The sequence below is a fragment of the Taeniopygia guttata genome, chromosome 14 (assembly GCF_048771995.1).
Source record: "Taeniopygia guttata chromosome 14, bTaeGut7.mat, whole genome shotgun sequence".
NCBI lineage: Eukaryota > Metazoa > Chordata > Aves > Passeriformes > Estrildidae > Taeniopygia > Taeniopygia guttata.
Window position 1 is genome coordinate 7,507,679 of NC_133039.1, and position 15,909 is coordinate 7,523,587.

At 59.3% G+C, this 15,909-nt stretch overlaps 1 protein-coding gene across 7 annotated transcripts in view; it reads left to right on the forward strand.

Moving 5' to 3' along the window:
• PRKCB (protein kinase C beta) overlaps window positions 1–15,909 on the forward strand; it is an 86,489-nt gene that overhangs the window by 36,079 nt on the left and 34,501 nt on the right. For 6 of the 7 annotated variants that reach the window (XR_012058225.1, XR_012058227.1, XR_012058228.1 and 3 more), the window contains exons 3-5: window positions 787–869; window positions 8,875–8,986; window positions 10,754–10,882. Coding sequence is in view for 3 of the 7 variants with exons in the window: in XM_030285003.4 (XP_030140863.2) it covers window positions 787–869; window positions 8,875–8,986; window positions 10,754–10,882 (324 nt within the window). In the remaining 4 variants the exon portion in view is untranslated. The remainder of the gene's footprint in view (window positions 1–786; window positions 870–8,874; window positions 8,987–10,753; window positions 10,883–15,909) is intronic. The other variant, XM_072935505.1, reaches the window with a different exon arrangement.

A 15,909-nucleotide genomic window follows, 5' to 3' on the forward strand; every position in this document is an offset into this window, starting at 1 on the left:
TGGCAAACGATTCTTTAGGGTCTGACACCAGAGGAGAGGTGCTTATTTGGCATTTGAGGGAAAAAAAATCAGCCTTGAAATACAGAGCTTTGGCTGCACAAACTGCAGAAACAGGGCTGGCAACTTCAGCTGGGCATGTGCTGAAAGGGGCTGGGGGTTTGGGGGATAGGGGTTTGGGGGATAGGGGTTTGGGGGATAGGGGTTTGGGGCTGGGGGTTTGGGGGACGGGGGTTTAGCTCTGGATACCTCTGCTTGGAAGCCTGGGCAGTGGCGTGCCAGGATCGATTCCCTGAGCCGCTCCCAGAAGGGCAAGGCTGGCACTGACGTGTGTAGGGGAGGGAGACGTGCGTGTCTTCTGGTCTGGCAAACGGGGGCTGGGGAGATGCTGGAGAAAAGCAGAGCTGTGGGAGGAAAATTGCCCACCTGTTCCCTTGGGTACAATCTTCCATTTTTGGCCACATGCACTTTTCAGCTCAGATACCCGCGAACGCCAGATTCTCCCTTTTTATTCCCAGCAGTGACCTCAGAGCGTGTGCCACGAGTGACAATGAGCTCAGAGGAACAGAATTGTTCCCAGCCCTCCTCTGACGTCCGCTCAACACTTTGTTCTGCTGAGTTTTTCCAAAATGCCTGCTCTGGCTCGGGAGATTCCATAAGGTTTAAAAATCTGCCAGGGGTTTGCTTAAAAAGCCTCCTGGGACGGCTCAGACCCCCCAGGGCTGTGTTTGTTTGGTATCTCTCGGTGCCAGTGTGTGCCCTGACCCTGTCCCTGTGCTCTCTCTGCAGTTTGCTGCTTCGTGGTGCACAAGCGGTGCCATGAATTCGTCACCTTCTCCTGCCCCGGCGCGGACAAGGGCCCTGCCTCGGATGTGAGTACGGCTGGGGGGGGCTGCGGGGCTCCACAGCTCCTGGGCAAGCTGCTCCTGCAGCCCCCCTGGCTGGGGCACTCCTGGGTGCTTCTTTCACAGTTCATGGCATGGTGCAGGTTGGAAAAGCCTCCAGGAACCACCAAGTCCAACCATACCCCACATCCCCACCTGCCACATCCACAAGGCTTTTACTTCCCTTCAGGGATTGGGGTTCTGTGGCTGTGGGGACTCTATCCCGGGTTTCTGGGATACTTAAAACCCTCAAAGCAGCAGTAACTTGTGCTCAGCAGAGCGGAGGGAACACGTGGGGAGGCAGAGATTTCCCTTTGGGGCTGAGCGTGCCGCCGTGCCCCCATGTCCTGCTGTCCCAGAAGAGCATCCCAGCAGTTGCTAGCCGAGTCCCAGCCCTGTTTCCCCCAGGATTTCCCTCCCAGTGGATGCCCTGGCCTGGGGCAGCGGAGCTGGGAGCCCGGCTCTGCCAGCAGCACTTGGGTCTGTCTGGCAGGTTCTGTGCTTTCCCGTGGAGACTGGCTAATTCAGGGAACTGCTGGGGGAGAGGAGCTCAAAGTGGGGAAACGACAGAGCACCACAGCTCTCACCCTTAAAAATAGCAGTGGTGGGAGCAGGCGGTGCAGCAGCTGCGGGAGGGGGGGGTAACACGCCTTGGCTCCCGAAATGGGCTGTGCCTGTGCCCAGAGGGGCTCTGGGGGATGAGGCTCTCGGGGGCACAGCCCTTGGGAGGTTTGTTCTGGTGGCTGCTCCCCCTCCCGAGCCACTCTCTGCGCAGCCTCCACAGGAGCAGCTCAGCACCCACGGCCCTTCCTCCGCCGGGCTGGCAGGGTGGCACTGCTGGCACCCACGGGACAGAAGCTCCTGAGGGCTTCCTGTGCCAGGGACAAGCAGGGACCGCCGGTGGAGGCGTGGGCAGGAGCTGCTGCCTGCCTGGAGCGGGGCTGAGGCTGGGCTGGGACACCGGGAGCATCCCTGCTCCTCTCGGGGCACCCCAGGCTGTGTGCCCGGGCAGGGCTCTGTGCCTGTGTGCCCAGGGCAGGGCTCTGTGCCTGTGTGCCCGGGCAGGGCTCTGTGCCTGTGTGCCTGGGGCAGGGCTCTGTGCCTGTGTGCCCAGGCAGGGCCCTGTGCCTGTGTGCCCAGGGCAGGGCTCTGTGCCTGTGTGCCCGGGCAGGGCTCTGTGCCTGTGTGCCCGGGCAGGGCTCTGTGCCTGTGTGCCCAGCCTGTGTCCTGGGCCCTGGCCCCGAGCAGGTCACTTGGGATGGGGCTGCAGGAGTGGGAGGCGATGCTCACCTTCCCCTCCCGGCCTTCTCTCCAGCGGTTTCAGTCCCAACGGGGCAAGGAGAGCTGGGAATGCTGAGGGGAGAGGGAATGGTGCTGGGGTGACCCCTCCTGGAGGGTCGAGCTGCCCACCCGGGCAGTGCAGGTGTCCCTGTGTGTCCCTCTGTGCGGTGTGGGGACGTGGCAGGTGTCCCCGTGTGTGCCACACTCCATGGAGAGCTGGCAGTGCCCTTCAGCCCTTTGCTGTGACAGATGTGGCACCGTGACACGGTGTGGCACTGTGGCTCAGTGTGGCACCATGGCAGATGTGGCACTGTGACAGATGTGGCACCGAGACAGATGTGGCACTGCGGCTCAGTGTGGCACCATGGCAGATGTGGCTCTGTGACAGGATGTGGCACTGTGGCACGATGTGGCATCAGGCTGTGCTGCTTACAGGGCTGGTTTCTGTTCTTCCATGAACATGAATCTCCAGTGAGCCCCACCAAAAGGAGTTTGGTTTATTTTCATGGGAGGAAAAAGAAGGAGTTTATTTTATTTACATGGCACTCGGTGCTATAGTCTAGTTGAGGCGTTAGGGCATAGGGTGGACTTGATGATCTTAGAGGTCTCTCCAACCTCGTTATTCTGTGATTTTATTGCAGGTGTCAAAGCTCACGGTGGGTTCCTCCCTGCAGTGGGCCCGTGGTTCTGCTGAGCTGCAGAGGGAAGGGAGCAGGGCAGGGCAGGGGTGCTGCAGCCTGAGCTGGGAGCCCAGAGCTGCCCTCCCCTATGGCCTAGACCTGGAGGCAAGGATAAAAGATGTGTTGAAAGAAAAACATCTTCTAACTTGGCTCCTTGATTTCTGTGTCTTCACAGTGCTGGGGAATTGAGGAGAAAACCATTTTGTACCTGTTTATGGTGCACCTGGGTGTTTGCACTTTAACAGCTGGGTAATTCTAATTGCTGAGCTGGAACTGTGCAGGCTCAGGGGGTGCTGCAGGGGATGCAGGTTGGTGTGTGCAGGGCTGCAGGGGATGCAGGTTGGTGTGTGCAGGGCTGCAGGGGATGCAGGTTGGTGTGTGCAGGATGCAGGGGAGGCAGGTTGGTGTGTGCAGGATGCAGGGGATGCAGGTTGGTGTGTGCAGGGATGCAGGGGATGCAGGTTGGTGTGTGCAGGGCTGCAGGGGATGCAGGTTGGTGTGTGGGGGGCTGCAGGTTGGTGTGTGCAGGGCTGCAGGGGATGCAGGTTGGTGTGTGCAGGGCTGCAGGGGATGCAGGTTGGTGTGTGCAGGATGCAGGGGATGCAGGTTGGTGTGTGCAGGGATGCAGGGGATGCAGGTTGGTGTGTGCAGGGCTGCAGGGGATGCAGGTTGGTGTGTGGGGGGCTGCAGGTTGGTGTGTGCAGGGCTGCAGGGGATGCAGGTTGGTGTGTGCAGGGCTGCAGGGGAGGCAGGTTGGTGTGTGCAGGGAGAAGCAGGGGGCAGCTGGTGCTGCATGCCTGGGGAGCAGAGCAGGATCCCTGGAGACCAGGGAAATGTCAGAGTCTCTGTCCCTGCTGAGTGCTCCCACTTTGGGCTGTTTCTGTTTGATCTGCTGTGTTTGAACCTCCTTGAGGAGAGTGGGAGTGTGGCTGTGTGTTTAACCTTGGCAAGGCTGCCGAGCAGGAGCTTCCATCTGGGAGACAGGACTAATTACACATGATAGTGTCTCCAAGCAGGGAGAAATGAAAGATTAATTGCTTCTTGCAGCAGGGAATGAAGCTGTGGCTGGAGCCACTGGTGCTGCAGACGTGGGGCTGCGTTTGTGCTGCACAGGTCTGCAGGCAGGGCAGGACTTTGGTTCCTCACTGATGTCCTGTGCTCCTGGGGTCTCTCCTGAGGGGAGAGCTGGTGAGGAGGGGCTGGCAGCCCAAAGGCCCCTCCCTGTGTGTGACTGACCCACAGCCAGGGCCTGTCTGACCCACAGTGAGCCCTCCAGGACCCAGAGTCAGCCCATGTAATGTATTCCAGTTGACAAACCTAATTATAGCTGGAGCTATTAGAAGAATGCATAATTATTTAAATTGTAGGCAAAATAATCATTAAAATGACCTTCTTTGCATGATGCTGTTAAAGGTCATCTAATCAGGATGTGTTAATAAAGATCAGCGTTGCTCTGGGAAGGTAACGGGCCAGTGTAGCTACATTTCAATTTTGTGTGTAAATTGTCCCTGTTTGTGGCTTGGGGAGAGGACTTGAGGAAGGATTCCAGGAGGGGTTTCTCCATGGAAAGGGCTCCGTGCTGTGCCCCCAGGCCCCCTATGACCCTGAGCACAGGGCCCCGGTCCCTGCTCACATTTCCCAGCCCCTGCTCACAGCTCCCATCCTGGCCAGTGCTTTGGCCAATCCTCCCGACCTTGCTGCCACTTGCTGCTTTCTGTTCTCCTGCTAATTAACTTCTCCAGCTCCCCGCTGTGCCATCTGCCCCTGGCGTGAGGGCACCTGCTCGCTGCCCTGGCAGCTCCCGTGGGATGAAGATGTCTCTGCCTCGCTCCCTCCCGGCTCCTTCTGCCCAGCCCTGCCTCCTGCCAGCCTGCCCCGGCCTCAGCCCTGCCCTGGGGCAGCTCTTCCCTCCTGTCCCGGGGCTGGCAGGGCTCTGTGCCCCAGCTGGGTGCGTGGCTGGGTCCGTGCCCGTCCCGTGGCTCTGCAGGGCCAGGCCTGGGGCTGGGCTGGGCTGGTCTGTCCCTCCCTGGCAGGGGTGAGGTGGCTGGTGCAGCCTGTGCCTGGGCCAGGCACAATCTCTCTTAGGATTTTTTCATAGAGGAGCACAGAGGAAAGAAGGAGAAAGCAATTCCTATTTCTGCTCCTTGTTTTTCCTATGTGGAATGTGCTTGGAGAATTGTTTCCCTGGGGTGAGTGCTTGGTTGAGGATTGTTTGGGCCTGGTGGCCAATCCAACCCACCTGGGGCTGGACTCAGAGAGGGGCACGAGTTGTGAGTTAGATATGGTAGTTAGAAAAGTAGGTTTGCAGTTTTAGTATCTCCTTTAAATAGTATATTAATGTATTATAGCACAGTTATAATACAGAAATCGTTCAGCCTTCTGCACTGGAGTCAGACATCAGCATTTCTCCCCGCCGGGCTCAGCTGCATTCCCAACACTGCCCAGCCGGGTGGCACAGCCGTGTGCAGGGAACGAGAGAGTGTTCTCCTGGTGCTGGCAGCAGAGCCAGAGGAGAAGGACTGGTATCCACATCCCTGTGCAGCTGGCTGGCAGAGGCTGAGATCCTCTCAGGGGAATCGTTTACTGGCAGGGAGCTGCCGGGGCAGGCTGGGTTTGACACGGGAGCAGCCCCAGTGTGGTGCTGCTGCTGCTTCCCTGGGAACTGCCTCCTGTGCTGCTGCTCCTTCCCTGGGAACTGCCTGCTCTGCTGCTGCTCCTTCCCCAGGAACTGCCTCCTGTGCTGCTGCTGCCCACATCCTGCAGGGCCTCCCCATGCCCTGGGAGCTCAGGAGCTGCAGAGGAGCAGCCCTGCAGTCACCCAGCACAGGGGCAGCCCCGCAGTCACCCAGCACAGAGGCAGCCCTGCAGTCACCCAGCACAGGAGCAGCCCTGCAGCAGTGCCACGCTGCCTCTGCGGCCTGGCAGGCTCGGGGGTGGCAGGAAGGATGCTCCAGAACGGTGGAACCATGGGCTGGTTCTGCCTGGCAGGGACTCGAAAGGCCACCAAGGCCCGCAGGAGCCCCAAACAGGACCTGTCCCTGTTGTTCCCTGCACACCAAGGGGATTTTCCACACGGGAAATGTGGGGATCAAACGCGAGGTTTTGGGTTTATGTCCCTGACAGAGTTTGTTGAGTGCAGGCACTAAGCTCTGGCTGTGCTGTATTTGCTATTATGCTGTTTAAATCACTATGAAATTCACTTTAAAATGGTCTCTTCACATGAACTGTGCTAATTCTTCTTCAGCAGAGATAATTTAAAGCTTTCTTTGCAATGAGACAGGGAAAGCAGCAGCCCCTAATCTTGAAGGCAAAGCTCTGTGTTCTGTCAATGCAGAAAGTGTGAGTGCAGAGGTTTCAGACACCCTCGGCTGTCCATGTGGGTCCAGCTGCCCCTTCCCGAGGCTCTGCCTCACATTTGGGGATTTGGAGCTCCAGTGCTCCAGGAGACTGGTGGCAGGGCCACCTTCCACTGCCCCAAGCCCTGTCCAGCCTGGCCTTGGGCACTGCAGGGATCCAGGGGCAGCTCAGCTGCTCTGGGCACCTGTGCCAGGGCTGCCCTCCCTGCCAGGGAGGAATTTTTTCTTATTTAGACAAGGAAACAGGAGAAAATTCAGATGCAATTAGGGATGGGATGTTGCAGGGGGTGCTGGCTCAGGGAAGGGAAGGGAAGGGAAGGGAAGGGAAGGGAAGGGAAGGGAAGGGAAGGGAAGGGAAGGGAAGGGAAGGGAAGGGAAGGGAAGGGAAGGGAAGGGAAGGGAAGGGAAGGGAAGGGAAGGGAAGGGAAGGGAAGGGAAGGGAAGGGAAGGGAAGGGAAGGGAAGGGAAGGGAAGGGAAGGGAAGGGAAGGGAAGGGAAGGGAAGGGAAGGGAAGGGAAGGGAAGGGAAGGGAAGGGAAGGGAAGGGAAGGGAAGGGAAGGGAAGGGAAGGGAAGGGAAGGGAAGGGAAGGGAAGGGAAGGGCCATGCACTGGCTCTGCTCATGGTGTTTTCCAGCTCTGCTCCAAAGAAGGCTGTCCCTGCCCCATTCTCCAGGCTGGCTCAGCGCTGGTGGGGGAGGAGAAGAGCCTTTTCTTTTCTTGGCAAACTTCTTTTTAACCATTCTTGTTTTAAGTCTCAGCATCTGCATACGCAGTGTGCTCGTCAGTCCTGTCTCCGTGGTACAAAAATAGTCTCTTTGTACAGCCTTGCTCAGAAATGATCCCCAGAATTGCTTCTGGCACTTTCTGAGGCGCTGGTCAAGGTGACCCGAGCCCCTCTCAGCCAGACCAGCAGCCCTTCCTCCTCTCCAGGCCTGGCTGCTCCATCAGCTGCAGCCCCGGCTCTGCCCCGTGGGTGTGGGTGTGGGTGTGGGTGTGGGTGTGGGAGCAGGGCTGGGAGCCGGGGGTGAGCCCCTGCTCTGGGCTCTGCTGCTCTGGAGCCCAGCCCGCTTTGCCATTTGCTTTTCCAGCTCCTCAAACTCCAGTGGGAGCTCAGCATCCCTCGCACGGAGTGGGAATTGTCTCCTTTCACACAAAGCTTGTGTTTTTTATGAATGACTGACGCTCTCACTCAGCCTGCGCTGCTGGGGAGGAGCGTGGCAGCTCGGGGGCGATGCCTTGGGTGTCACATGCTGGCACGTGGCTGCTGCCCCCGTGTCCCCCTGCCCCATGGCTCCGTGTCCCCCGTGTCCCCATGTCCCCCTGCCCCATGTCCCCATGTCCCCCTGCCCCATGTCCCCCTGCCCCGTGTCCCCTGCCCCATGTCCCCCTGCCCCGTGTCCCCTGCCCCATGTCCCCCTGCCCCGTGTCCCTGCTGAGCACTAAGGCAGAATGTTGGTGATGAATGCAGCTGCAAGCTCCAGTGCAACGGTGCTGGGAAATTAATTTCAGGGGGATGGAATGTATTGGGTGATGTTATAGCTCGCTTCTGATTCCACTCTTTATTTATTTACTCCGCTCGCAGTGCCCTGAAAAGGTGTCTTTGCTGGTGCCTGGGCAGCTTTCCAGGCCATTAAAAAGCTGCTCAGCTCAAATGACAGAGCCAGGAGCTGATGCTCATCCCTAACCCTTAAACAATTAACGTGAGATGAAAGCAAGCTGCTCCTGCTGGAGCCTTTGCTGGTGCCCCAGCAGCTCCCTCTGCCACCCCCCTGCCCCGGGCTCTCCTGGGCTCCAGGACTGTCCTCCCCTGCACACAACACACCAGAAAGGCCAAACCCTCGCCCTGCCTCAGTGCTTGGTTCCAGTCTCACTGTGAGAAGCTGTTTCTTCTGGAAGTTTTCTGTGGCACAGGTGCCCAGAGCAGCTGGGGCTGCCCCTGGATCCCTGGCAGTGCCCAAGGCCAGGTTGGACAGGGCTGGGAGCAGCCTGGGACGGTGGAAGGTGTCCCTGCCATGGCAGAGGTGGCACTGGGTGGGATTTAAGGTCCCTCCCAACCCATTCTGTGATTCCACGATTTGGATTTGTTTGGCTCTAGCTCCTGTTGACCCTTGCTGGAGGCCAGGACGCTGCCCAGTGCCTGCACAAGGGATGAAGGGATGAACTGGGCTCTGCTGGGCCTGCACCCTCTGCTGCTGGGCAAAAATCTGCCCTTGCTTTTAAGAAAGCTTTAAAAAAAGTATCCCCTGAGCAGCTTGAGTGCCTGGGAGTGTGAGGGGAGGGCTGGCACCAGAGCACAAGAGATGTTCCTGGGCAGGCTTAATATAGATGGAATCATGGGTGGTTTTTCCTGCTCTGCGTGGAAGCTGGGCACTGTCCAGCCCTTCTGTGCCTCCCAATTTCACCTGGTGTTTTCCATGCTAAAACTGAGTTATTGAAAACCAGCAAATCCTCAGCCAAGCCAGTGCATTGCTTTTTCATTGTTATGGCAACACAGATGAAGAGGAATAAATCTGGATCCCGGTGGCTGCTGGAAGAGGTCCCCACGAGTCGGTGGCAGTTGACTGAAGTCCATTAGCAGCACCTCCGGAGCCAGCTGGCACTCGGAATGGAAGAGCAGGGCTGCCGTGCCAACATTTGCTGCGAGTTCACACTCTTTGTCCTTTGTTTTCCTCCCAGGATCCCCGGAGCAAACACAAATTTAAAATCCACACGTACTCCAGCCCCACCTTCTGTGACCACTGCGGGTCCTTGCTGTACGGGCTCATTCACCAGGGGATGAAATGTGACAGTAAGTGCCCGCGGGAGGGGCTCGGGCAGCAGCCAGGAGCCCGTGCCCTCTGCCACGGGAGAGGCTGCGGGGCTCGGGGGGCATGAGGGGCACGAGGGGCACGAGGGGCACCTCCCCGCCCGGTGTGAGGCTGCTGCAGGGAGAGGCGAGGGAAAGGGGCTGGCCTGGGGGAAGGCTCCCCCATCCCTGTGCAGCAGCGTGCCCCACAGCCCTTTGTACACATCCCACATCCCTTTGTACACATCCCTGTGCAGCAATGTCCCCCCACATCCCTTCATACACATCCTACAGCCCTCTGTACACACCCCTCATTGCAGCAGTGTCCCCCACATCCCTTCATACACATCCCACATCCCTTCATACACATCCCTGTGCAGCAGTGTCCCCCACATCCCTTTGTACACATCCCACTGCAGCAGTGTCCCCCACATCCCTTTGTACACATCCCACATCCCTCTGTACACATCCCTCACTGCAGCAGCATCCCCCCACATCCCTTTGTACCGCACCCCCACATCCCCCTCTGCAGCAGCGTCCCCCCAGAGCCCTCTCCAGAAGCAGCCCCACAGCAGCATCGCCCACAGCGTCCCTGCAGGATGTGCATCCCCCGGCCCGCAGCATCCCCCGGCCCCGCAGCATCCCCGCAGCATCCCCCGGCCCCGCAGCATCCCCGCAGCATCCCCGGCCCCGCAGCATCCCCGGCCCCGCAGCATCCCCGCAGCATCCCCGGCCCCGCAGCATCCCCGCAGCATCCCCCGGCCCCCGCCGCATCCCCGCAGCATCCCCGGCCCCGCAGCATCCCCGCAGCATCCCCGGCCCCGCAGCATCCCCGCAGCATCCCCCGGCCCCCGCCGCATCCCCGCAGCATCCCCGGCCCCGCAGCATCCCCGCAGCATCCCCGGCCCCGCAGCATCCCCGCAGCATCCCCCGGCCCCCGCCGCATCCCCGCAGCATCCCCGGCCCCGCAGCATCCCCGCAGCATCCCCCGGCCCCGCAGCATCCCCCGGCCCTGCAGCATCCCCGCAGCATCCCCCGGCCCCGCAGCATCCCCGCAGCATCCCCGCAGCATCCCCCGGCCCCGCAGCATCCCCGCAGCATCCCCCGGCCCGCCGCATCCCCGCCCGTCCCGGCCCTCTCAGCGCTGGCTCCGGGTGACACCGTGTGGCCGCTGCTGGCGGGGGAATCGCTGCGCACGGAGCAGAAAACGGGGGCTGGAAGCACAGGGAGAGGATGGAATCGGTGATTTGCCGAGTTAATCCTGTACGTTCCTATTTAAGGGGACTGGGACATGCAGCATGTGCTCGGCTGCTCCCTGCTCGGCTGGCTGGGAACAGCTTCTTCCTCAGAACCGCGGGAGTCCTGCCAAGGGGAAGTGAACTGCTTTAAAATGTAAACACAGATCTATGTATCTCTATAGATAGAGAGATCTTCCCGCCTCTGTGTGAACGCAGATACACGGGTAATTTTTAATGCCCTTTTTGGACCCAGCTGAGTTCCCTGGGGCTGATGGAAGAGAATCCTGGCGAGGCAGCAGAACTCAAGCGGTTTAACAAGGGCCCAGAGCCCGGGGTGTGCCAGGCAGGAGCCAGAGCTGCTGGCAGGGGGTTCCTGGGGCCTCCTGAGCCCCACAGAGCCCCGGCTGCCCTTGAGGCCCCCTTGGCTCTGTGCTCACCCCCGTCCCTCAGCTCACCCCGCTTTACCAGGGCCAGGCTGTCCCCGTGCCCCCCTCAGCCCTGGCAGGCGCTGAGTGTCCCCTCCTGCCCACAGCCTGCATGATGAACGTGCACAAGCGCTGCGTGATGAACGTGCCCAGCCTGTGCGGGACGGACCACACGGAGCGCCGCGGCCGCATCTACATCCGCGCCGACATCGACAAGGACGTGCTCACCGTCGTAGGTACGTGCTGCCAGGGCTGCCTGCCCGCCCCTGGTGCCCGCTGGCAGTGCCAGGAGCCCCAGCAAGGCAGGACGAGGCTCTGAGCCTCCTCTGGCAACGCCTGCCCAGGGCCCAGGGCCTGTCAGCTGATGGCACTGCCAGGCACGGACTTTTCCCAGCGGTTGTTGTGTCGGAATCTGTGGGTATTGGTGATTCCGAGATCGTAGAAAGTCTCTGTCTTTCTGCCCCGCTGCCAAAGCAGAAGCCATAATTGGTCTGTGCTGGTTTCAAGGTTGTTTATTCTGTTTATCTCTAACATGTTCTGCTGCCCTGCCGCAGCTCTGTCCTGCAGGGCAGCGTGTGGGGCTCTGCCCTCAGTGGGATGGTACAAACATTAAATACCACAAACTACCTGTGCTGCATTTACAATAACGTGCCAATATCTGTCACCTACGTTGGACAGTGTGTCCCCAGCCTAAACCAACAGAAAAATGTTGGTTTATGCCAACACCACAGTGAAACATGGAGGGCATGAAGAAGGAGAAAAAAGACAAGGCACACCCAATTCCTTCATTTTGTCCTCTCTGAACCCCTAATCTAGAAACTTAAAATTTTACTCGTGCACCCATGTCACACTTAATTATTACTCTTATCAAACACTCAAAGCTTGTAATTCATCCTGTAAGATTGAAAACTCTTTTCCATGGCCAGAGATCACAGACAGTGTCTCTGGGGGCTCTGTCCAGGGGGGTTCCTGACCCCTGCCAGGGCAGCCAGAGGGAAGCCCTGGATTCCCACATTGTTGAATGATGGAGAATTTCAGCGTCTGCAGGACCCTGGGGAGGGTGGGGTTTGTGGAGTCCCTAGAGCCTTTTGCCACCTGGATGTTGAGTTCCCAGGGGATAATGCTTCCCCGTGGCCTATAAGCACTTCCCAAAACATTGAGCCGCTCCTGTGAAGCCTCTTGTCCCCAGTGTGGGGCCACCAGACCGAGCTGTGCTCTGGGGGCTGCCGGAGCGGTGCCAGCGGGGTGGGTGGCAGGGACTGGTGCCCATGGGCACGGCAGTGCCATCGCTGCGGGTCTGCAGGCCGAGCTGGGCTGGGCAGGCTCCTGCCCACGCGGGCACCCAGGGCCGGCCGAGTTATTCCAGTTATTCCCGATGAGCCAAAGCCAGGGGTGTGAAGTGCCCCTGAGGGAGGGGACCCCGGCTGGGACACCCGTGGTGACACCGGGTCCCTCCCCACCATCCAGCCTGCGTTCCCACCCACTGGAGGAGCTGTGCCACCCCAGGGCTCCTGGCTGGGGCTGGGGGTGGCTCCGGGCCATCCTGTGCTGCTGCTGCTCTGGTGGGTGCTTGTCACCCCGGGGGTGTTCTCAGGAAAAATATCGAGTTGGTGAAAATGTTAATGAAAAACTGAAAAAGTTGCGGAGGACTTTATAATTTTCTGTTGCTGTATTTGTCCTTAAAGGAGAGCCTCAGTGAACCAGGCAGGGCTGTTGGCAGGAGTCCTGCTTCCCAGGCACTTCCTGAAGGTTGGACACAGGGATCCTGGGGATCTTAGTGGAGCTCTTTTCCAGCCCTAATGCTGCTGTGCTCCCTCCAGCCCCCCTCAGATGCCGCTGGGGTGCAGATGCCACCCTGCTGCTGGCACCACAGGCTCCCTGGTGCCATGTTCCCAGCGCCCCGGGGCAGGAGCAGCTCCCACAGCTCTGTGCAGCTGGATTTCCATCTCTCCAGCTGGTTTGAAAGGCTGTTTTATTTCTGGCCCGTTCTGGAGGTGTTGGTGAAAACGTGTCAGCTGTTGGCTTTTCCAGAAAGGAAGGGAAGCGTGCTGAGCTCTCCAGAGCGGAGTGGGAGTGCTTTGGGAGAGGAGAGCTGGGCACTGCGGAGCCCAGATGGCCCCAGGGCTCAGGTGGGCACCCAGCCCTTGGGAGATGGAGCCACCCAAGGCTGTGCTGGTGCTGCTGAGGGACCACCTGAGTCCTGGGGCAGCTCTGGGCTCTCACAACGGGGGCAGAGAGGGGCTGGAGCATGGCCAGGGAAGGGAACAGGCTGGGGAAGGGGCTGGGGGAGCTGGGGAGGGGCTGAGCCTGGAGAAAAGGGGGATCAGGGGGAATTTCTGGCTGTGCACAGCCCCTGCCAGGAGGGGACAGCCGGGGGGTCAGGCTCTGCTCCAGGGACAGGGACAGGAGCAGAGGGAACAACCTCAGGCTGGGCCAGGGGAGCTCAGGGTGGATTTATATTTGATATTTGATTTGAATTTATATTTTAATATCTGGGAGAATTTCCTCCTGGAGGGGCTGTCCAGCCCTGGCACAGCCACCCAGGGCAGGGATGGAGTTCCCATCCCTGAGGGGATTTAACAGCCCTGGGGATGTGGCACTTGGGGACATGGGACAGCGGTGGCTTTGGCAGTGCTGGGGGGCACAGGGGGCAATGCCCTTTGTGCAGGAATCCCTGGGGCGGGCGAGGATGGAGCAGCAGCAGCAGCAGCAGCAGCAGCAGCCGCAGCTGCAGCTGCGGCTGCTGCTGCTGCTGCTGCTGCTGCTGCTGCTGCTGCTGGTGATGATGATGATGATGATGATGGTGATGATGATCTGGCAGCTGCAGGGGTTTGGGAAGCATCCCAGCCGTGCCCAGGAACGTGGGGTTGGTGCCTGCAGGCGGCAGCACGGGCACGGCCAACGCCGCTCTGGTTTTCCCTTCCAGCTGAGGAATTGCTTCTCAGCTCTGTGCTTTTCTCCTCTCTCACTCGGAGGTTTTCCCTTCTCTTTGTAAAGCCAGCCTGTCCCGCCCGATGGGAAACAGGTTTTTCACAGAATCGCTGGAATGGCTCATGTTGGAAGGGAGCTTAAAATTCAACCCCAAAGCTGCTGGGCAGGGACAGCTTTCCACTGTCCCAGGCTGCTCCAAGCCCTGTCCAGCCTGGCCTTGGGCACTGCCAGGGATCCAGGGGCAGCCCCAGCTGCTCTGGGCACCTGTGCCAGGGGCTGCCACCCTCCCAGGGAACAATTCCTTCCCAAAATTTGGAATGTGGGATGTGTCTCTGAGGCCCTGGTGCAGGGCAGACACCCAGGGCATTGCCTGGCTGCTGTGGGACAGGAGCAAATGCACCTTCACATCCCCTGTCCTGCTCTGTGCCCTGAGCCCACTGGGGCACCTCCCTGGCCACGCTTGGAGCCCAGAGTGATTTAGGACTTGCTTTAAAAGCACTCATCATATTGTTACTCATCACTGTTAATAATGATGTTACTGCTTCTTAATGATGCACAAAACTGTCAGGATATGAGAGATATAAAACTATTTTACATCAGATTTAACTGTCAAGTGACTGCCATAAATGTTGGCGAGGAGCACGTCTCCCTGCCGTGAGGTATCGCTGCTGTGCCGCTCCAGGTTCCCATTCTTCCTTCACTTAATTGTTGATTTCTGCTTGAAAAGTCAGGAAGTTTCTTAAGGTCAAGCAGAAGCATTTTGGTTTTTTTAAACAAACAGATAAAATTATTCCCATTAATGAAACTTGGAGGTCTGCACGCTGAGATAATAACACGAGGTAATCAAATCTCATGCTTCAGGGCATAAACTGATTAACAGCGAGGGCCAGGACGGCTTCTCAGCTCCTTAAAGAAGCGAAGGGCACCAAATAAACAACACGGGGCTGCTCGGGGGTCTCCAGAGGCTGTGCTGGCTCTGGGACAGCGACACACGGGTGTGACATCCCTCTGTGCCCCCTCCCAGTGAGGGGACCCCGAGCACAGCCCAGAGCCTCTCCCAGCCCTGGGCTCACATGGGGGGTCCCTGGTGCTTCTGTTCCTGGGGCAGGAGGAGCGGGGAGAGCGGCGAGGACATCCCAGTGCCCTGCCCTGGTGCCAGGGAGGTGCCCCAGTGGGCTCAGGGCATGGTCAGGGCGAGCTGCTGGCATGTCCTGGACGTGTCTGGAGTGGGGTTCAGGGGGGCAGTGCCAGGAGGTGCCACCACTCTGCACCACAGGGCCGGGTGAATGAGATTTGAATTTATCCTGCAAAGTTTGCAATAGCTACTCAATAATGGTTCAGAGAAAGTCTCTGAATGGCTCTGGCAGCCCTAAATGCGGAGTGGGGAGGAGACACCCTCGTGGAAAACGCGGGGGCACATCAGTCCCTGCCCATGGGCTGTCCCTGAGGCTCCCCATGCTGCAGGGGCACTGAGGACACGATTTCAGGAGAGTTTTGAAGACAGGAAGGTGGCAGGAGGCAGGACGAGGTTGGGGTGGGGTGTGGAGAGCTCAGGAGGGCACTGGGAGCATCACTCCCCTCGCCCTGCCAGCACCGGGGGCACAGGGTGGCACTGGAGGGGCTGTGAGAGCCCTTCTGACCCAAAGCACCCCAGGGGTGGCACTGGAGGAGGTTTGGGTCCCTTCCGACCCAAAGCACCCCAGGGTGGCACTGGAGGGGCTGTGAGGGCCCTTCTGACCCAAAGCACCCCAGGGGCTGATCCTGGCAGCATCCCCAGCTGTCCTGGCGAGGGCAGCACGTCCACAGCTCTCCCGTCTCACAGGCTGCTCTCAGCGCTGTCACCTTTGATAAATGAGCTCCTTTATAAATGCAGAGTTGAATTTTGGCTACCAGTTCGATTCCATGGAGCTGGAAATTGGGCAGTGCTTCGGGAGGACAGCAATAGATGGCAGATTTTGGGGAATTAATTTGCTTTTCAAAGCGCTCTGGTTCCCAGCCTCATCAGAAATTCCTTACTGGTGAGTTGGGCACTGGGCAATTGGTTTAACTCTTGTGAGCCTGAAGGTGCCTTGGGCCATCCTGTGGTGCTGCACACACAGCTGGAGCTCTCTCCTCCTCCTCCTCCTGCTCCTGGTGGGATGAGGGTGAAGCTGAGCCCTGTGAGCCTCCCAGCAGAGCTGCTGCTGGACCTGCTGGGGTTTCAGGCAGGACCCTCTGTGCCTGAGCCCTGGGCAGGGGGCTCTGCTGTACCCTCTGTGCCTGAGCCCTGGCCAGGGGGCTCTGCTGGACCCTCTGTGCCTGAGCCCTGGGCAGGGGGCTCTGCTCTGGGTTC